Source organism: Doryrhamphus excisus, linkage group LG3 (assembly GCF_037039965.1).
Source record: "Doryrhamphus excisus strain RoL-2023G ecotype Guam linkage group LG3, RoL_Dexc_Guam_v1.1, whole genome shotgun sequence".
NCBI classification, from domain to species: Eukaryota; Metazoa; Chordata; class Actinopteri; order Syngnathiformes; family Syngnathidae; genus Doryrhamphus; species Doryrhamphus excisus.
The window spans coordinates 23,732,501-23,754,403 of NC_136359.1; the positions used below are offsets into that span (position 1 = coordinate 23,732,501).

The window sequence follows — 21,903 nt, forward strand, 5'->3', positions numbered from 1 at the left end:
GGTGTAAAAGCTCTTCAGCAATCCCACAATGAATGCCTTCAATGTCCCATAATACTCCATAAGAACCATATTATTCCTAAATATGTCAGATATCTTCAACTTTGATTTGATTCTAAAGGATAAAAAGTGACTGAATAATACATTTAGTTTTGGATTTATTATGTGATATCAAGTTTTCTTCATTTCTATGTGGAATATTGTACCATGTAAAGCTCAAGTCAGACTGGCTAAGCTTTAGCAACCAAGATAAAAAAAAAGCTTCAGATTTCCAAAGTGGTGCACTGCAACGCTGAAAATATGCTTTGGACCTGGCATAACATTTTATGAGCGTGCACAACTTTTAAAATCTGGCCTTTTTGAGGAGGAATGGATGAGGCGAAAGGAGACGAGAGACCAAAACTTACTTTCAAAAGTCACCCTCCTTCTCTCTGAAAGGAGTGCGAAAGAAAAAGGATAGTAAGAGAACTTCCTTTTTTGTGTGCGAGATGATATTTGCGTTGATAAATGTTCTTCAGGGCCGGGATGTTTAGTAGACCATGGCGTTCTGCTCTAGTATTTGGCGTCTTCAATGAACACGTGCTCGTCTATCGTCTTCTCACTCACCCTCGGGTGTCGCCGCCTCCTTCCTTCGCCCCGAGTTGGACGGCGCCAGGTTGGTCGGAACCTGCTGGTGCTCAGGAGACTTCACCATGGCGGACATCATCAGCTGTTGTCGGGCTGTCGCTGGAGCCGTGGAGTTGTTGTGATCTTTGTACTGGAGCGCTGGGGATGGAATTGAACCATAACATTGATTAGAGACTTGGACTTGGCTGGCGCTGTAGATTCGACGGTTACGTTCCAAGACTATTCCAACAATCAGTTGACAATTGCAGCTCGACGACAACCCGAGAGCCTTCAACTATGAAAATAATCGTAGTTGATCATTTCGAATGTTGGATGAACAGATGGAATCGGAGTCTCAGTAGCCTGGTCGTCAGTAGGAAGAAGCAAAGCTTATTAAATCCTACCCCTTTATCTGGTACTTTTACAATCAGTAACTGTTACATTTGTTCACTTCCTGCTTTCCATAATATAATTTTTTATTTTTATTTTATTTTTTTACTTCAAAAAATTTACTTTTTATTTTTATTTATTTATTGTCACATACCAAAGTACGAGTTCACATGGTAATGGTAATGGTAATGGTTTGATTTCATTTGAACATGCATCAGATTACAATTGAATGCATCACATAATCAGTTCCCAGTTCCACATGTCCAAAAGGAGTAGGAAGAAGCAAAGCTTATTAAATCCTACCCCTCCATCTGGCACTTTTACAATTAGTAACTGTTACATTTGTTCACTTCCTGCTTTCCTAATATAATTTTTTCATTTTATTATTTTTTTATTTTACTAATTTTTATTTTTTTTACTTAATAAATAAATAAATTAAGTTTTAACTTTTATTTATTTATTTATTGTCACATACCAAAGTACGAGGTGATATGGTAATGGTAAAAGTTTTATTTCAGTTGAACATGCATCAGATTACAATTGAATGCATCACATAATCAGTTCCTAGTTCCACATGTCCAAAAGGAGTAGGAAGAAGCAAAGCTTAATAAATCCTACCCCTCCATCTGGTACTTTTACAATCAGTAACTGTTACATTTGTTCACTTCCTGCTTTCCTAATATATTTTTTTTTCTTAAAAAAATAACTTTTAATTTTTATTTATTTATTGTCACATACCAAAGTACTAGGTTTACTTTTACAATCAGTACCTGTTACATTTGTTCACTTCCTGCTTTCCTAATATAATTTTTATTTTTATTTTTACTTGAAAAAAAGTTTTAATTTTTATTTATTTATTGTCACATACCAAAGTACACGGTGATATGGTAATGATTTAATTTCATTTGAACATGCATCAGATTACAATTGAGTGCATCCCATAATCAGTTCCCAGTTCCACATGTCCAAAAGGAGAAGGAAGAAGCAAAGCTTATTAAATCCTACCCCTCCATCTGGTACTTTTACAATTTGTTCACTGTTACATTTGTTCACTTCCTGTTTTCCTAATACAATTTTTTTTTACTTAAAAAAAGTTTTAATTTTTTAATTTAATTTAATTTTTACATTTTTTTTAGTTTAAGTTTTTTATTTATTTATTTATTTTAATTTTAATTTTTTTTATTTTTTGTCACATACCGAAGTACAAGGTGATATGAGCATCCAATGCCATAATGGGTACCATAGGAAGTGTCAATATAGTGATATATATAGCACATCATGACTGGTTCAAGACTCTGTGTTCTAACAGCGGTACATGCATGCTGTACATTTTATCGGTATTATGGATTATTTTTATGAATTATTACAGACTGGGAATAAATGGTTCATTTTCATTCCCATCCTGGGTCACGAATTCTGCTGCTTGAATATGCAAGGATCCACCATATTGACTTTTTCTGCATGTCGACTTGCCCCCTTTGCTCTTTGTTCCCACGGCAACAGCAAAAGAGAAGAATAAAACTTACTGATGATTTTTTTTTTGTCCATTTCCAAAACAGAACATAAACCGCTGCCGGGCACTCGTCTCACCTTCCTCTCTCAATGATCGAAGTTCTGCTCTCATTTTCTGAAGAGCATCTTCAAGCTCGGAGCAGCGCATTCGTTCCTTGTCCAGCGCTGACTTCATGTCGCTGTACTGCAGGGGGACCGGCTGGATGGCGGGCACAGGGGAGACCTGGCCCTGACTTTGTCCTTGCACCTGGGCCTGAGCAGCCATGGCGGTCAGCAGGTCCTCACGTCGACGTCCGAAAAGACCCTGAAGGATACGGACGTCACTTGAATGGAAATTTAAAGGTACAAGCTGTTCTCTGTACATGCTGAGTGGGACCAATCACAGCAGGGTGGGCGTGTCGTCGTTGGAATAAATTTTCAAATGAGTTTGAGTTTTGAAAATCCAAGGAAATACAGATGGGATAGGCACAAATTCTGGAAGATCTACAATGATTTCAGTGCAGGTCATTATGTGTAGCTGCTCTATAGGAGTCCACAACTCAATACCTGTTGCCTGTTGTGAGATCATTCAAAACCATAAAAGCCTGTTGTTCCGGCGTTCAAGTCTGGTGCTTGTGTGTCTCACCCAACATTACAGTAACATTACTGCTAAAACATGAACATCTGTACATGCCGAGTGGGACCAATCACAGCGGAGTGGGCGTGTCGTCATTGGAATAAATTTTCAAATGACAGTTTTGGAAATCCAAGGAAATACAGATGGGATAGGCGCAAATTCTGGAAGATCTACAATGATTTCAGTGCAGGTTATTATGTGTAGCTGCTCTATAGGAGTCCACAACTCAACAACCTGTTGCCTGTTGTGAGATCATACCAAACATGACCATAAAAGCCTGTTGTTCCGGCGTTCAAGTCTGGTGCTTGTGTGTCTCACCCAACATTACAGTAACATTACTGCTAAAACATGAACATCTGTACATGCTGAGTGGGACCAATCACAGCGGAGTGGGCGTGTCGTCGTTGGAATAAATTTTCAAATGACAGTTTTGGAAATCCAAGGAAATACAGCTGGGATAGGCGCAAATTCTGGAAGATCTACAATGATTTCAGTGCAGGTTATTATGTGTAGCTGCTCTATAGGAGTCCACAAATCAATACCTGTTGTGAGATCATTCAAAACCTGACCATAAAAGCATGTTGTTCCGGCATTCAAGTCTGGTGCTTGTGTGTCTCACCCAACATTACAGTAACATGACTGCTAAAACATGAACATCTATTGTATATATTCTAGGCGGCACGGTGGTTTAGTGGTTAGCGTGCAGACCTCACAGCTAGGAGACCAGGGTTCGATTCCACCCTCGGCCATCTCTGTGTGGAGTTTGCATGTTCTCTCCGGGTTTTCTTCGGGTACTCCGGTTTCCTCCCACATTCCAAAAACATGCTAGGTTAATTAGCGACTCCAAATTGTCCATAGGTATGAATGTGAGTGTGAATGGTTGTTTGTCTATATGTGCCCTGTGATTGGCTGGCCACCAGTCCAGGGTGTACCCCGCCTCTCGCCCGAAGACAGCTGGGATAGGCTCCAGCACCCCCACAACCCTTGTGAGCATAAACGGTACAAAATGAATAAATGAATGAGTTCTCCTCGTATGTTGTGTGGAAGTGGTAACTTTTTGGCTTCTTATTTTCTTTCCCCACCCTCGGCCATCTCTGTGTGGAGTTTGCATGTTCTCCCCGTGCATGCGTGGGTTTTCTCCGGGTACTCCGGTTTCCTCCCACATTCCAAAAACATGCTAGGTTAATTAGCCACTCCAAATTGTCCATAGGTATGAATGTGAGTGTGAATGGTTGTTTGTCTATATGTGCCCTGTGATTGGCTGGCCACCAGTCCAGGGTGTACCCCGCCTCTCGCCCAAAGACATCTGGGATAGGCTCCAGCACCCCACCGCGACCCTCGTGAGAAAAAGCAGTAGAAAATGAATGAATGTATATATTGTACTCCAATTATTGTGTTAAGTAAAAAGTATTGGTATCAGTATTACTGATTTAGCGTATATTCCAGGATTTTTTTTTTCAAATGTGTAGTGTTGCCCACTAGTAGTACTTATAAAAAGTACAATGAAGTAATGCCATCTTACCTTCTTTTTCTTCGAACCACCGTGGGCTTGTGTCTGCAGGAAGTCGATGAGTTTGGTCTGCTGGGTGATGGTCCCTTCCATTTTCACCTTCTCATGAGAGTATACGGCCTGCAGGTGGAGCTAAGTGAACATCACTACTGCCATGAATGTCTCCTCAAATACTTGCTTCGCACACAAAAACACTGCAAGTTTGATTCACACATCATATTCAACATTTAACTATTAACAATATGAAAAGAATGATGGGACCGCTTTGGAACCCGATGCTATGAAAACGGTCCTTTTAGTGCAGGGGTGTCCAAACTTTTTCACAAAGGGCCTCATACTGGAAAATCAAAGGATGCACTTTTACATAAAAAAAAAAACAATTCATGTAGATCAGGGGTCTCCAACATGCGGCCCGCGGGCCAAATGTGGCCCGCAGGAGACTAGTTTGAGGCCCCCGCCTTGATATGAAAGTTTAATGTTAGTGCGGCCCGCGCAAGTTTGATATGGATGCTGTATGGTATCATGTACCCAGAAAAAATTATTACGTTTGATTAATGTTCATGTTAAAGGTTAAATAACTGTTAATAGTTATCCTCCCTATCCGTGTGGAAGTGGTAAGTTTTTGGCTTTTTTTAAGTTTAAAGTTTAAACCAACTATATGTGGTTTCTTAAGTTTTAAATTTGCCGTTTTATTATTATTATTTATTTATTTATTACTGATTGATTGATTTTCTTTATTCTTGATTTGTTTATTTATTTTTCATTTTATTTTGTGTAGAAAAATTACAATTAAGATATTTGAGAACAGTGGAATGTTTTATCAGAGCTTTTCTTGTAGAAAATCAGAACCAAAACAAAGTTTATTTATTTTTATGTTTTTAATAAATGCGTGGGGACATATTATGCTCATTTTTCAACCCTTTGTTTTGAGTTGTGGTCTCCTATAGAGCAGTTACACACAATAACCCGCACAGAAAATGTCTTAGATCTTCCAGTATCTGCACCTATTCCAGCTGTATTTCCTTTGATTTGTTCATCCTGTCAAAACGGCCTGTTTTAATTTATTCCATCACATGCCCAAAGTGCTTCCGAACTATAAACCATATAAGGAAGTCTGCCCCTCTGTGACATCACAAAGGCGCAGTTTTACCACGCCTTTTGAAACCGAGCGTTTTGAGCCATCCCAAACTTCTTTCAGGGCTCAATTCGAAATGCGGAAACCTCATGATATGAAATTTTGGCATCGTTTAACACGAGAATACAACATTCTAATTTATACTTTATAGGTCAGAAAAGTGGAAAAAGCATAATATGTCCCCTTTAAGAATAAAACAGCCTGGACCTCAACACATTCATTCATTCATTCATTTTCTACCGCTTTTTCCTCACGAGGGTCGCAGGGGGTGCTGGAGCCTATCCCAGCTGTCTTCGGGCGAGAGGCGGGGTACACCCTGGACTGGTCGCCAGCCAATCACAGGGCACATTTCGTCAAACAACCATTCACACTCACATTCATACCTATGGACAATTTGGAGTCGCCAATTAACCTAGCATGTTTTTGGAATGTGGGAGGAAACCGGAGTACCCGGAGAAGACCCACGCAAACTCCACACAGGGTGGCCGAGGGTGGGAATTGAACCCTGGTCTCCTAGCTGTAAGGTCTGCGTGCTAACCACTAGACCGCCGTGCCGCCCTCCTCAACACATTACCGTATTTTCCGCACTATAAGGCGCACCTAAAATCTGATTTTTTTTTTAAAAAGCTGACTATGCGCCTTATAATCCGGTGCGCCTTATGTAAAATATATCATTCATTGAAGGTGCGCCTTATAACACGGTGCGCCGTATAGTGCGGAAAATACGGTAATATAAATCAGGACTTTTTAGAATGTACCCAAAGCCAAAACGGCTCCCGAGCCGTACTTTAGACACTTCTGCTTAAAAGAGTTCAAATCGTACACAAAACACCCATGCCGCACTTGGGACACTTCTGCTGTACAGCACATTATTAGCATATGCGTTAATATTCATATGCATGCATATTGTATGAGAGTCGATATGTAGCAGCACCTGGATGTTCTCCAGCTGATATTCCAGGTCAGTTCTCTCAGTTTTCAGCAAGTCCGTCTGGTCCAGGGCGTCCTGCAGTCCCTGGGTGAGTCGAAATATGTGTGCCTTCTGAGCATCCATCTGCTGTTGAAGCTTCTCTTGCTGGAAAAGAATCAGAAGTTATCATAACCTGCAAATTATGTTTTTTTTTGTTTTTTTTTTAATAGAACTGAATGGACCTCTTCCAAGAGCCGCTGTTTCAGATCTCTCTCGCTCTCCAGCTTTTGTTGCAAACTACGTGCGTTCATCTCCAACATGGCATGCTTCTTCTCTAAATCGTTCAACTCCAGAAAGACATCATCAAAAGGGTTTATTGCAACATCACGCAAGTACAAATAGGTACTACGTACAAAAGTACGGAATGCTTACAGTGTCCGCAAGACTCTCAGCTTTCAGTTTCTGGTCTTTAAGTATCTGCTGTAGTGCCAACATCTCCGCTTTGTGCTCCTTCACTGTCTGGTCCACAGCCTGGCGGGACTCGGAGCTGCGCTGCTCTGCACGGAGTCTGGAGGACACACGAGAAACCCAGCTGACTTTGGGTGAGACGTGGGTTGCATCCTGGACAGGTGTCCAGCCAATCACAGGGCACATATCGTCAAACAACCATTCACACTCACATTCATACCTATGGACAATTTGGAGTCGCTAATTAACCTAGCATGTTTTTGGAATGTGGAAGGAAACCGGAGTACCCGGAGAAAACCCACGCATGCACGGGGAGAACATGCAAACTCCACACAGACATGGGTGGAATCGAACCCTGGTCTCCTAGCTGTGAGGTCTGTGCGCTAACCACTCGTCCACCGTGCAGCCTGAGCAATATTTAGTTTATTTTTTATGCTCATACTTAATGCTCCCTATGCATTGCAAACTCCACACAGAGATGGTGGAATTGAACTCGGGTCTCCTAGCTGTGTGCTAACCACTCGTCCACTGTGCAGCCCAAACATTTTATTATTAACGGAAATTTAGTCCTGTTTTCTTTTAAAGCCAATTAAAGTGCAATAATAAGTGTTGTAGGGTAGTGGGTCTCAGGAGGGAAGCCAAGACTTCCCAGTCCTCCACCAAGGCGTTCCCAGGCCAGCTGTGAGACATAATCCCTCCAGTGTGTCCGAGGTCTGCCCCAGGGTCTTCTCCCTACTAGATGGGTGGCGGTCAAGGGTGGGCGCCTGGGCGATCTGGTCTTCGGTGCCCAAATCATGTTCTTGGAACATTCTGGTTGGCACCCTCATTTCAACCATGCACACTTTACTGACCCTCACTTGTAAAATGATCAGAATCCGAATCAAAATAAGGAATCATAAAAAGAATCGTTCAAATTCAAACGTTGTCCAACCCAAGTTAGTGGGTAAGCATTTGTTTTGACTTTGTGTTGACTTTGTTCGCACCGTGAGTTAGATGAGTTTGATGACCTCTTGTCTATTTAATCTGCTCTGTCTCAAACATGCGGCCCGCGGGCCAAATGTGGCCCGCAGGACACTAGTTTGAGGCCCCCGCCTTGATATGAAAGTTTAATGTTAGTGCGGCCCGCGCAAGTTTGATATGGATGCTGTATGGTATCATGTACCCAGAAAAAATTATTACGTTTGATTCATGTTCATGTTAAAGGTTAAATAACTGTTAATAGTTATCCTCCCTATCCGTGTGGAAGTGGTAAGATTTTGGCTATTTAAGTTTAAAGGAAATAACTTGAAGGCTACCGTTTAGGTCGCTAGCTCTCTAGTTTGCGAGTTAGCATGTGTCTCAAGACCCTGCAGTTGCGCAATATGTTGTAAATAAAAAGAGTATAAATGTGACTATAGTCGTGTTTTGTCATGTCTACAGGGCTCTAATAATGCTTTGTTCATTTTAATCTGAAAAAAATCATTTGTCTACCCACCAATTATATGTGGTTTCTTAAGTTTTTATTATTTGCTGTTTTATTATTATTATTATATTTATTTATTACTGATTGATTTTCTTTAATCTTGATTTGTTTATTTATTTTTCATCTTATTTTGTGCAGAAAAATAAAAATTAAGATATTTGAGAACAGTGGAATGTTTTATCAGAGCTTTTATTGTAGAAAATCGGAACCAAAGCACTGAAAAAGTTTGTATATTTTTCTGTTTTAATAAATGCGTTTTTTTGGGGTTGTTTTTTTTTTGGAAAACCCAGCCTTGCCTAGACCCTAGCTCCAGAGTTTGAGACCCCTGATCTAAACGACTCCATATTCTTAGTTAAGATGTTTTCTAAATCTAAACCTCTCCAGGTTGTGAGAGGGTGTTTTAATACCAAATGTTCCTTGCCCACATGGACTAAAAACATATTTTTAAACAAATATCCAGAACACGGTGTGATGATCCCTTGAGAGAATAGGCCAGAACCTTTTGAATCCAGCATGTGTAGGTGGAGGCGTGCAACAACATTAATAGCAAACAACACCTACCCATGGAGAGAATGCCACCTTATATTCCGTCTGAATACATAACAGGTATCTCATTACATTACATCACTGGCTATTGGACAGCGTTCCCAACCGTAAACACAGTAGAACATCCAAAGTTGAATACTTCATGGAACGGAATATATTGATACTAACCTGTTCTGTTTCTCAGTATCCAACATTCTTTGGACATCCCTGGTCCTCCTCTCAGCCTGGTTCTTCTCATCTTCCAGTGTTGCCCTCCAGGCGTCCCACTGCCTCCCCTTCTCCAGGAGCTCATCATTTAAGCTTTCCAGTTCCACAACTTGCTCTTCCAACATGGTGCATGTGGTCTTCAGTGTCTCAAGGTTCTGGTACGAAGATACACGGTATTATAGTTCCATATGTTCATGCTGTATTTGGATGTAGGACACATTATACAATGACACATGAAGAAGATATATATATATATATATTCATTCATTTTCTACCGCTTATCCTCACAAGGGTGCTGGAGCCTATCCCAGCTGTCTTTGGACAAGAGGCGGGGTACACCCTGGACTGGTGGCCAGCCAATCACAGGGCACATATAGACAAACAACCATTCACACTCACATTCATACCTATGGACAATTTGGAGTCGCTAATTAACCTAGCATGTTTTTGGAATGTGGGAGGAAACCGGAGTACCCGGAGAAAACCCACGCATGCACAGGGAGAACATGCAAACTCCACACAGAGATGCCCGAGCAGGGAATCGAACCCGTCTCACCTAGCAGTGAGACCTGGCAAAACGGCAACAGCAACAGAGTCAACTATAATGGGTAATATGAATGGAAAGATGACTGTAGGGGTGTTATTTCATGTCTAGAGGGCTCTATAAATAGTAATTCATTTTCTACCGCTTATCCTCAAGAGGGTCTTGGGGGTGCTGGAGCCTATCCCAGCTGTCTTCGGGCGAGAGGCGGGGTACACCCTGGACTGGTGGCCAGCCAACCAATCACAGGGCACATATAGACAAACAACCATTCACACTCACATTCATACCTATGGACAATTTGGAGTGGCTAATTAACCTAGCATGTTTTTGGAATGTGGGAGGAAACCGGAGTACCCGGAGAAAAAAACCCACGCATGCACGGGGAGAACATGCAAACTCCACACAGAGATGGCCGAGAGTGGAATCGAACTCGGGTCTCCTAGCTGTGAGGTCTGCGCGCTAACCACTCGACCACTGTGCAGCCCATTGTAGAAAATAATAATAATAAAACGTGACAAAAATGTAAAAATAAAAAAAATATTAAAACAAAATTTTTTTAACTTAAACTATATTAGGAAAGCAGGAAGTGAACAAATGTAACAGTTACTGATTGTAAAATGAATGTTTTGCGGCGGGAATAGTTTGAAAAGGTTGAGAAATACGGGAACATGTCATTCATCATGTCATTCATTCCACTGGGATTATGCTGGAATGGTCGGAATCGCGCACGGCTACAAGACAGGAGTCCACTGCAGTCCACTGCAGGACAGAAAAGAGACAACAGGGGGCAGCAGACCAAAACAAGTGCAGATCATGACACAAAAAAACCAAACAATAATGGCCGGCATCATTCGTACCTGCTATGCCAAAGAATAAGAAGATGTAGCAGGAGGGATAAGGGTTGCAGACTCCCTCTTCTTTTTCGAAAAAAGTGACTAGCGACTTTTTCTTGTTGTATTGGAGTATCTAACATGAAAGCATGTATCGCTCCTCTCAAGGAAGAGCGGGTGCTGCTGTGGGCCCCTCCCCCATCGACAAGCACCCACAGTCGGCTCCATCTTGTTTGTGTATTTCACCTACTTTCCCAAATGTTATTCCTCTCTCCTACAACGTCCATTACAATTCCATGCACATGCGTCATGTCCAGTTATGCAAATTAGACAATGATGCCCCCCCCCACCAGGAAACACTGGTATGTAATTATAAAAAGGGCCTTTTTTCCGTGTGCTTCACACGGCCTACACAAAAAGGCAGCGTACGAAACACTGGGAGACAAATATAGCATGCGGTGGTCATGCACAGCTCTCTGAAGTCCAACGCTTCCACAGCTGACACGACCTGGACTGATGGAGATGACACATCCATCCCTCCCTCCCACACACACACCACCCAATTCCTTGTCTATGGCCTCCATCGCTGGTTACGCAACCGGCAGGACTGAAAGCGCTACCGGACGCCCACGCACTTCATCCCACAGGAGCCGTGCCTCCTCGTTCTGCTGCTGCTCGGCTCCAAGCAGGATATCACGTATTACAATACGGGGATGCTGCTGCCCGATTTACTCTGTGAGAGCAGGGAGAGGTGTCTAGGTCTCCTGTCACAGGTTGTGGAGACGATATCACATAATGCAACTTAGTGGAAAAGCCTGTGTCTGACTGGGCTGTGAGTGGGAGGTGGAAAAAGGAAAGCAGACTGAAGCGGAAAAAAAAAATAATAATAATGGTGGATGATATGTTTTGGGAATTTTTGCACACAATACAGAAAAATACCGCATTGAAGAGGCGCTGACGACACAACCGAGTCGTTGTTGCGTCTTTGGAAATGTGTCAGGCTTCAAAATCTCATCAAAACTGACGACAATTAAATTGCAGGAGAGGCAGGAACATAAATATATAATAAATAATTTATAAATATAAAAATATAAAAATATAAAAATATAAAAATATAAAAATATAAAAATATAAAAATACTAGCATTTTTGTGTTTTGTGTTATATATATATATAAATTTCTTTTTTTTATTTGTTTTATTTTTGTGCAATTTTTTTACTCCGGTTTCCTCCCACATTCCAAAAACATGCTAGGTTAATTGGCGACTCCAAATTGTCCATAGGTATGAATATGAGTGTGAATGGTTGTTTGTCTATATGTGCCCTGTGATTGGCTGGCCATAATTATATTATATATGTAATATTATAATAATATATAATATCATATATATTTTTACTTTTTTATATGACAACTTTATTCTACTTTTTTTCTCATAAGATTGCCACTTTTATTTCTTATTATTCTGACTTTATTCTCCTAATATTTTGACATTACTCTTGTAAATTAATTTTTTTTCCACAATTGCAATTGTTTTCTTGACTTTTCCTGTCAAATTGTATTTTTAGAATTTAAAAAAAACTTAATTTGACAACCAAATGAAAAATAAAAATAAAAATAAAAATAAAAATAAAAATAAAAATAAAAATAAAAATAAAAATAAAAATAAAAATAAAAATAAAAATAAAAATAAAAATAAAAATAAAAATAAAAATAAAAATAAAAATAAAAATAAAAATAAAAATAAAAATAAAAATAAAAATATGAAAACACAATAATTTAAAAAAAAAATTGCACAAATGGGGAAAAAAAACATGTCCTTTATCATCACCCATTCTCCTATTGTCTAAATGTGCAAGTAGGGGCTTGTAGCAATGGCTTGTGTTTATGTCGCCAACTGCTTATGTCGACGTGAGTCTGCCATTCCGAGGTGTGTCAACTTAAATGGGTTCCACTGTACACTGGCACACAAAATGTGACTTAGGACAAAAACTATGACTTGATGAGAAGGGATTTTATGAAAATCTATGTAGAATCAGTCAGCTGACATTAAGCTCCCCTCCTGATTGGCTGATGACTAAAACAAAAACTGATCTACAGTACATTATAATGTGTATAATACTCCATCCTAGATCTCCTAGATCTCAACCACCAGGACAAGACAGGCAGCGTCTTACCTGCTTTTGGTTGTTCAGATGCATCTCGCGGTCGGCCACCTCCCGACGCAGCTGGTCCACATCCTGGCTGAGCTGCAGACGGTCCTCTCTCTCGTCCGAGGCTTCATCCAGCTGCTTGGACAGGTAGAAGTTCTGCCGGTTCAACTCTGCATTCTCCTGGGTCAGTGACGTCAGCTGCTCCTCCAGGTCAGTGATCACCTGTAGAATTACGTCCAAATATGAACATGGGAATAAATATCTGTCACACCAGTCCCCATAATTTCAAGGTGGCGGCAGTGTGGGGGGTGGAACACATCTTTTGTGTGCATAAACAGGCTGACTGTAATGTTTACACTCGATGCGTCTTCTCCCCCCGAGGCGGCACGATGACAGCGGCATCTTCATACTGTGTCACGGCGTGGCGGGGAAGTCAACAGTGTGCAATGGATGCTGTGTTGATCTGTCATTCAAAGCACTAACTCACTCGTGCTGATTACATACTGCTCAAAAAGGGGTGGGGGGGCGAGGGGGGGGGTACAGTGACTAAGAAGAAGCAAGTGCTTAATAATGACTGTTGTTATTTCAACTTTCATCTCTAATTAGGCTTTGCTTCCATGGCCCATAAACACATCACCAGCATATAAAGAGGGCATAGTGCAGGGGTCTCAAACATGCGGCTCCCGCGTTTTTTTTTTTTTGTAAAGGGGACATATTATGCTCATTGTTCAACACTTTGTATTGAGTTGTGGTCTCCTATAGAGCAGTTACACACAATAACCCGCACAGAAAATGTCTTAGATCAGCGGTCTCAAACACGCGGCCCGCGGGCCAAATGTGGCCCGCAGGACGCTAGTTTGAGGCCTTGATATGAAAGTTTAAGTTTGATATGGATGCTGTAAATTTTAAATTACATTTTTTATTTAAAATGTAATTTAAAATTTTATTTTTAATTTAATTAATCAAAATTTTAATTTTATTTTTTTAATTAAAAAATGAAAATGAAATGAATTAAACAAAATAATAAAAATAAAAATTTATAAAATAAATAAATAAAAAAACTTACATTATATTAGGAAAGCAGGAAGTGAACAAATGTAACAGTTACTGATTGTCAAGAAAAGTGTGAATTCTAACATAAACGTCAACATTAGGTTAGCATGTTAACACCTAGCATGGTAATACCTAGCATTTCAGTATGTGGAATCAAACTATGGAATGGATTGAGTAAGGAAATCAAACAATGCAATTGCTAAATACAAGGATGAAGAACCAGTCATGATGTGCTATATACATATATCACTATATTCCACTATGGTACCCATTTTGTCATTGGATGCACATATCACCTTGTACTTCGGTACGTGACAAAAATAAAATTTATTTAAAAAAAAACTATATTAGGAAAGCAGGAAGTGAACAAATGTAACAATTACTGATTGTAAAAGTACCACATGAGATAGGCATGAATGTGAGTGTGAATGGTTGTTTGTATATAGTATGTGCCCTGTGATTGGCTGGCCACCAGTCCAGGGTGTACCCCGCCTCTCGCCTGATGACAGCTGGGATAGGCTCCAGCATGCCTGCGACCATAGTGAGGATAAGCGGTATAGAAAATGCATCCAGACTTCAGATTTAAAACTTGAGATTTACTAATTTACTCCCATTTCTAATTACAAATCAAGAACAGTACTGTATAAAAATGCTGCGTAAGGTGCCAAACATGGGGGGGTGGACTGGGACAAAAACTGGTCCCTGGACTTTTTGGTTTTCCTAGCTTCCACAGGTAATATAGCATAGTAAAAATATGCGTAAAGTAGTGTTTTCATAAGTAATAAGTCAGGGCCTGTAGTATATGAGCGCATATTGGCACGTACAACACATGATGCAAGGTCGGCAAAGTGTAAATACACAGATGGCAATTGGTAAAGCAGCCTGGATGATTAGATGACAGCCACTCGCTGCATAAACCTGGAAAAAAAAAAAAAATGGTGCCGCTTACCGCACAGCCATCTCTCAAAGCGTCATATTTTCTTTGGATCTCGTCTCTGTGTGCCTGTTGGATTTGACAAGATGATTGATGACATGATTTGAAAGACCGTTTGTTTATAAGTCATCCATGTCTCACCCTGAGCACCGTGATCTCCTCCTCGGCCTCCGCGGTGGTCTCCTCCAGCTCCGTCTTGGCCTGCTGCAGTTGGTTCTCCAACGCACGACGAGATGCTTGCAGGCTGTTGACCTGGGCTTCACGCTCCTGCAACGACAGGGTCACCTCTGTCACCTGACGCTTGATCTCCAACTTCTGCTCCTCGTGCTCCAGTCCAATCTATGAAGACAAATAGGCGGCGCATGGAAATGTTTACACTTGTAGGTATGGCAATGTTTTCATCATTTCTACTGATATGAACCTCTCTGAGCCGGGTTTCTAGCTCCAGGAGTCGGCTCTTATGGCTCTGCTCTTGCTGACTTGTTTTCTCCAGATGTTCCTCCAGTTTGGCGTTCTGGGCCTCCAACTTCCCAGCTTGAGACTCCAAGTAAAACTTCTGCTGGCGAAGCTCGGAGATCATTTCTTCCTGGGCTTTCCTGCCATGACAGATGCCGATGCAGAAAGCTCAGTAACAAGCTAGTACATTGCTAATGCTAATGCTAATGCTAATGCTAATGCTAATGCTAATGCTAATGCTAATGCTAATGCTAATGCTAATGCTAATGCTAATGATAATGATAATGATAATGATAATGATAATGCTAATGCTAATGGTTTTATTTCATTTGAACATGCATCAGATTACAATTGAGTGCATCCCATAATCAGTTCCCAGTTCCACATGTCCAAAAGGAGTAGGAAGAAGCAAAGCTTATTAAATCCTACCCCTCCATCTGGTACTTTTACAATCAGTAACTGTTACATTTGTTCACTTCCTGCTTTCCTAATATAGTTTAAGGTTTAAAAAAAATTTTTTTTTACATTTTTTTAATTTTTACATTTTTGTCACGTTTTTTTTAATTTAATTTTAATTTTATTTATTTTTTTTAATAATGTACCATGTATCGAAGTATGAGGTGATTATTAAAAAAATAAATAAATTAAATACATTTTTATTTTCTACAATGGGCTGCACGGCGGTCGAGTGGTTAGCGCGCAGGCCTCACAGCTAGGAGACCCGAGTTCGATTCCACGCTCGGCCATCTCTGTGTGGAGTTTGCATGTTCTCCCCCCCCCCGTGCATGCGTGGGTTTTCTCCGGGTATTCCGGTTTTTCCTCCCACATTCCAAAAACATGCTAGGTTAATTAGCGACTCCAAATTGTCCATAGGTATGAATGTGAGTGTGAATGGTTGTTTGTCTATATGTGCCCTGTGATTGGCTGGCCGCCAGTCCAGGGTGGGGGTAATACTGTTTATATACATTCATCATGTTATGGGCCTTAGTTATTAATTGAACCTCTTATAGACGAGGTTCGACTAACGATGCTATCCTTCTCTAGAGCACCCTGGAATAGACTTTCCCAGGGAGGCTTGGGAACAAACATCAAAATGATGGAATGGTTTAGCCGGAATAAGGAAATCTGTGGATAGAGCTGAAATATCGCGATACCAAGTGTTTTGGACGTAGTGCTACAAATCAATTATTGATAATAATTTTCCCATTTTTTGTACAGAAAATGCGCATCTGTCTTGTTTTTTTTGCACGATCAAACATCGTGCGTGGAATCCATTGCCCAAAATAATAATTACAATCACTACTTACATATTTTTCTGTGTGTAGATGCTGCTGTTGGCTGCCAGTTTGTTAGCCTCGGAAAGCTCAGCAATTCTCTGCTCCAGACTGTTCATCTTAGACTCCATGGCATTTATGGTCTGTTTTGGAAATGATTGCCAACATCATTTTGAAATCATGAAACCAGAATCGAATCAAACATTTTAATAATGACCAAAACAAGAAATCTATGTCAGTGTGACGAATGTGAAAATATGCCAGAAATAGTGTCACTTCCTCGCTCGTCAGCTCTTACCGCCTTCTGTTCGCTGATGATGCTGCACTTCTCCCGCACCTCCTCCTCATATTTACTCTGACTGGACTCCAGCATTTCTTTATCAGCCATGTCCGCCTTCATCTGAGATTCCAACACCTACGCCCACAAAGGCAGGATTATCACTTAACAGGACAAATTATGTTTTTTTTTTATAAGATATGTACCAAAAACTGATGAAATTGTGTCGCACCAGTGAGCATATGTTATAATATTTCACCTTAATCTTATCTTCATAGAGCTTCTCCTTCTGCTTCAGATGTGCATCCAGCCGCTGTGCTGTGGCCTGGGATTCTCGCAGACATTCTTCAAGCTCCTGTACATAAAATATATGCATTCAATATATTTGTATATGAAAACATAATTCAATGTCATAATTTAATGTTGATGTTTGAAACATTGCTAAATATCTTCAAAAGAACGAGTCAGCACTCCATCCAAAATCGAGCAGCCTATTCCAGACACTTTTCACTCCCCTAAACCCTTTTGGGAGCTTGACGTGGATGATTTCTGATCAACATTCACAATAAAAGTAACTGTACTAATTTTTACATTACTATCACATTAGATTCAGCACCAAAACTCTCCCCTTCTCTTTTCAATTGCCGTTGTTTACTCATGACAGGATATAAATATGCCTCACCTGTTCTTCATATTGTTTGATTAAAGTTAAATTACAAAATAATTCAATTATTTTTAGAACATTTAAAGTTTTTATTCTGGGAATTATTCAGGGAATAATATATAATAATATATGTTTTGTTTGGGATGAGGTTGGAATCTGGGTGGGACTTCTTCCCACTCCCTTTCGAACATTCATTCATTCATTCATTTTCTACCGCTTTTCCTCACGAGGGTCGCGGGGGGTGCTGGAGCCTATCCCAGCTGTCTTCGGGCGTGTGGCAGAGTACACCCTGGACTGGTGGCGAGCCAATCACAGGGCACATATAGACAAACAACCATTCACACTCACATTCATACCTATGGACAATTTGGAGTCGCTAATTAACCTAGCATGTTTTTGGAATGTGGGAGGAAACCGGAGTACCCGGAGAAAACCCACGCATGCACGGGGAGAACATGAGAACTCCACACAGAGATCGCCGAGGGTGGAATTGAACCCTGATCTCCTAGCTGTGAGGTCTGCGTGCTAACCACTATACCGCTGTGCCGCCCCCTTTCGAACATGTATACGTTTATATATACATAGGTATTTTTATTTGTATTGATTTGTGGTTGAGGCGGCACGGCGGTCTAGTGGTTAGCGCACAGACCTCACAGCTAGGAGATCAGCTAGGGTTCAATTCCACCCTCGGGCATCTCTGTGTGGAGTTTGAATGTTCTCCCCGTGCATGCGTTTTCCAAAAACATGCTAGGTTAATTAGCGACTCCAAATTGTCCATAGGTATGAATGTGAGTGTGAATGGTTGTTTGTCTATATGTGCCCTGTGATTGGCTGGCGACCAGTCACCAGTGTACCCTGCCTCTCACCCGAAGACAGCTGGGATAGGCTCCAGCACCCCCCGCGACCCTCGTGAGGAAAAAGCGGTAGAATGAATGAATGATTTTGGTTGGTTTGTTGTGCTTTGGATGTTTTTCATGTTCAAAAAAAAAATGTCAGTATTGGCAAATGTGATGGGGAGGGTGGGGAGGGTGAGGCGGGTGAGGCTTTCTTTAACAGGAGCCAATCATGAGCTACAAGGGAAATCACAACTAAAATCATCACACAGTAACTTAACACTCAAACGGCCGCTTTTGAAATATACAAAACAAGTACCAATATGTGCTTCTAGGAGTTCTTTATATTTGTACGAAATAACCAGTAAAATAGATGAGCTTTCAGGATATACATTGAGGGGTATACAGTATACTTATACTTATATTTATACTTATACTGATTATTTAGCAAGCGAAAAGTGGCATACCAGGATTTTATCTGCCATCTGCTGGATTTGCTGACCCTTGCTGTGGATATCGTCCTTCATTTTTGTTTCACGGCGCTCAACGATCTCCAGCCTTTTCACTTGGTTCTCCAGAGTCTTTCTACCATCCTAGACACGAGTGCAAACATGGTTACATCAGACTGACCAAAATGTCACCACGCTGGTGATTTAACATCATTTGTATTGCGTTGATACGTGAGGGTGACGACACTCTTTTCAGTTTGACAGCATTTGTAAAACTACTCAAGGAAAATGTCTTCTTTCTCTTTCACCTTTTCCCCTTCAGGGTTCGCCACAGCAAATCAAATTCCGTCTCTCTTAATCTCAATCTGGCCTCTCTGACTTTTGTCTCGAAGATGTAATGTCCCTGCTCATGTATTCGTTCCTGATCCTATCCATCCTGGTCACTCCCAATGTGAATCTCAGCATTCTTATCTCTGCTACCTCCAGTTCTACTTCCTGTCTTTTCCTTTTTACTCAAGAAAAATGTACTTGAATTCAATGTTATCGAGCCTACTTTAAAATATACTTGAACCCGATATATATTATCGTCATGTTATCATTGAGTCATGGGGTCTGAGCCAAACATATATTAGTTTAGGCTTGGACCAGTCGACATGCAGTCCTAGCATCAGTGCCTATTGAACCCGTCAAGGGGTCCCTTCAGCTCAGTTGGCAAAGCCCCGGTCGGTTAGATGAACGATTTTGACTCCAGGAAATTGGGCACACAAATATTTGTGAACACCGGCGGCGATGGCGAACGGTTCGGTCTTGCAATTGTTGACACAAACAACGGTTCGTGCCGTTTTACCTCAGTGTATCATAGTTGTGTAATGGTACAAGCTTCATCGGGTAGGGCATCGATGCCAAGAACCATCCATTGACTCGCTGCGGAGAAGCTGAAAGTCAGTACCTCAGTCTCACGGAGGCGTCGACGTAGACTGTCGCTGGAGTCTTCCTTGTTCTGTAGCCTCTCGAGATCTCGCTCCATGCGCTCTTTGGCCAACTTCATGCTTTGAAGATGGTCTGTCGCTTCAGCGCTGGATTTTAACGCCTTGGGATTGGAGTTTTAAAACGGACGTGTCTGTTTAGTGACTAATGGTTCTTTGACAATAGTCCAAAAATTATCTTCACTAACGGGAAAAGCTTTCTGATTGCAAAAATGGGTCAAATTGGACATAAATGCACCATTTTAAGACAAAGAAAGAACACCAATGAGAGGATTACACAAAGCTTTTATGCACTTACCTCAAAAAAGTAAAATGCTGTTTCATCCATTATTGGGTTTTTGCTGCACACACTTGATCAATTATTAATTTCAAAAGAAGGATTTTTCTACCTTAGTAAGCTTCTCCTGCAGATCCTGGATCTTTGTCTGTTGCTCAGCATTGGTCTGAAAACAAAAGCACTGTTAGCTTAGCTTAGATTGTGTGATTTATTGCTTTTAAAGGACAATACAGTGGAACCCGTTTAAATTGACAAGTCTCTGATGGGCTGATATTTATAGGTTATCACATGGTTTGTCTGGTATCAAGCCAGGTATCATGCCCTCTTCTGTCGAGGGCTGATACTGGTACGCGGGGGCATGATACTGGGCCTGATACCAGACAAACCATGCAATGATCTTATTAACACATACTATTTAATCATGAGCTTATTATCACATACTATTTAATCACAATTTTCAGTTTATTACATGTGTTATATCTAAAAAAATATCTAAAAAAAAACAGGGCCAATTAATACTATAGTATGTGATAATGCACATTTATTGACGATTACTGATGATAGAAACAACAATACAATGTCAACAACATGTCAACATAAACAAACTTATAGAGATAATCTCTTTAAGTATACGGGGGGGGGGGGGGCAGACTATATATTTTACACGTAACAGTCCACCTGGTATTATTGTATCTGTAAAATTGTCATGCAATCTGCTATTATTATTTATTATTTTATATTTATATTTAAATATTTTAAAAATAATAAAATATTATAATAATTACAATAAAATTAAAATAATAATTATTATATTATTATTATGTAAAATATGCAAATATAACAATAATATTATATATAATTAATATAATAATTAGCATTAATATAATAATTATAATAATCATAATAGTTCTAATAATAATTTTAATAATCTAATAATCTAATAATAATAATTATTGTTATATTATTATTATTATGTGCTTGTGTCCCTTTTTTCAGGAGCACTTTGTAAACAACAGACCATGTCAAAAAACGAAATTGATAAAACCATCAAAAGGTTGGCTCAGGCCATGATGCCAGGTTGTATGTTGAGTTTAAATGAAATACTTTGGAAAGATTGGGCGGGCCGTATTCAAACACTTGGCGGGCCGGATGTGGCCCCCGGGCCGTAGTTTGCCCACCCCCGGTCTAGACATAAACGGGTTGGACTGTATTATCAGATCATAGAAAGGTCCTTTTTGAAGTACCTTTTCCAACTTGGTGAATAGCTCATCTGCCTCTGCTTTTCCTTGTTCTTTGGCCTGTTGAAAGATATGAGTCATGAGTGTTCCCAATTAGCTGCCAATGCTAATGGAAATGGTTTAATTTCATTAAATGCAATAATGCAATACATCATATCATTCCGTTCACAGTTCCGCATGTCCAAAACGAGTAGGAAGAAGCAAAGCCTGCCAGTATATTTATTCACTTCCTGTATTCCAAATATGAAGTTGTTTTGAACTGGCCCCGACACCTTTTGCAATCTATGCTGGTAGTCTGCAGCCTTCCTCTTCAGGTCCTCACTGTTCTGCCGAGACTCCTTCAGTTCTGCTTCGTAGAGGTCGCTACGACGACGAGCAGCGGACAGGTCTTCCTCCAGTTGTCGGATGGAAACTCGCATCTCCTCCAGCTGGGCATGATATTCCTGCATTTTTTGGTGAGATTTACAGCAAAAGAAGATTAATACAGGCTGCGCGGCGGATGAGTGGTTAGCGAGCAGACCTCACAGCTTGGAGACCAGGGTTCAATTCCACCATCGGCCATCTCTGTGTGGAGATTGC

At 40.5% G+C, this 21,903-nt stretch overlaps 1 protein-coding gene and 1 long non-coding RNA gene across 6 annotated transcripts in view; one reads left to right on the forward strand and one right to left on the reverse strand.

Annotated features, from left to right (window-relative positions):
* LOC144898236 (uncharacterized) overlaps positions 1 to 21,903 on the forward strand; it is a 98,324-nt gene that overhangs the window by 53,730 nt on the left and 22,691 nt on the right. The gene's annotated exons all lie outside the window — the stretch shown is intronic.
* Positions 1 to 21,903, reverse strand: part of citb (citron rho-interacting serine/threonine kinase b) — a 57,666-nt gene that overhangs the window by 16,558 nt on the left and 19,205 nt on the right. For 2 of the 5 annotated variants that reach the window (XM_058069871.2, XM_058069867.2), the window contains exons 5-23: positions 21,597 to 21,767; positions 21,331 to 21,384; positions 20,199 to 20,252; positions 19,773 to 19,913; positions 18,842 to 18,967; positions 17,137 to 17,232; positions 16,899 to 17,015; positions 16,634 to 16,743; positions 15,292 to 15,466; positions 15,012 to 15,209; positions 14,886 to 14,939; positions 12,908 to 13,105; positions 9,321 to 9,514; positions 7,109 to 7,244; positions 6,919 to 7,023; positions 6,701 to 6,841; positions 4,644 to 4,763; positions 2,584 to 2,809; positions 604 to 762 (exon numbers count right to left, since the gene is read on the reverse strand). In XM_058069871.2, coding sequence (XP_057925854.2) covers positions 604 to 762; positions 2,584 to 2,809; positions 4,644 to 4,763; positions 6,701 to 6,841; positions 6,919 to 7,023; positions 7,109 to 7,244; positions 9,321 to 9,514; positions 12,908 to 13,105; positions 14,886 to 14,939; positions 15,012 to 15,209; positions 15,292 to 15,466; positions 16,634 to 16,743; positions 16,899 to 17,015; positions 17,137 to 17,232; positions 18,842 to 18,967; positions 19,773 to 19,913; positions 20,199 to 20,252; positions 21,331 to 21,384; positions 21,597 to 21,767 — 2,575 coding nt within the window. Of the gene's footprint in view, positions 1 to 404; positions 429 to 603; positions 763 to 2,583; positions 2,810 to 4,643; positions 4,764 to 6,700; positions 6,842 to 6,918; positions 7,024 to 7,108; positions 7,245 to 9,320; positions 9,515 to 12,907; positions 13,106 to 14,885; positions 14,940 to 15,011; positions 15,210 to 15,291; positions 15,467 to 16,633; positions 16,744 to 16,898; positions 17,016 to 17,136; positions 17,233 to 18,841; positions 18,968 to 19,772; positions 19,914 to 20,198; positions 20,253 to 21,330; positions 21,385 to 21,596; positions 21,768 to 21,903 lie in introns of all 5 variants that reach the window. The other 3 variants (XM_058069866.2, XM_058069864.2, XM_058069872.2) reach the window with 3 other exon arrangements.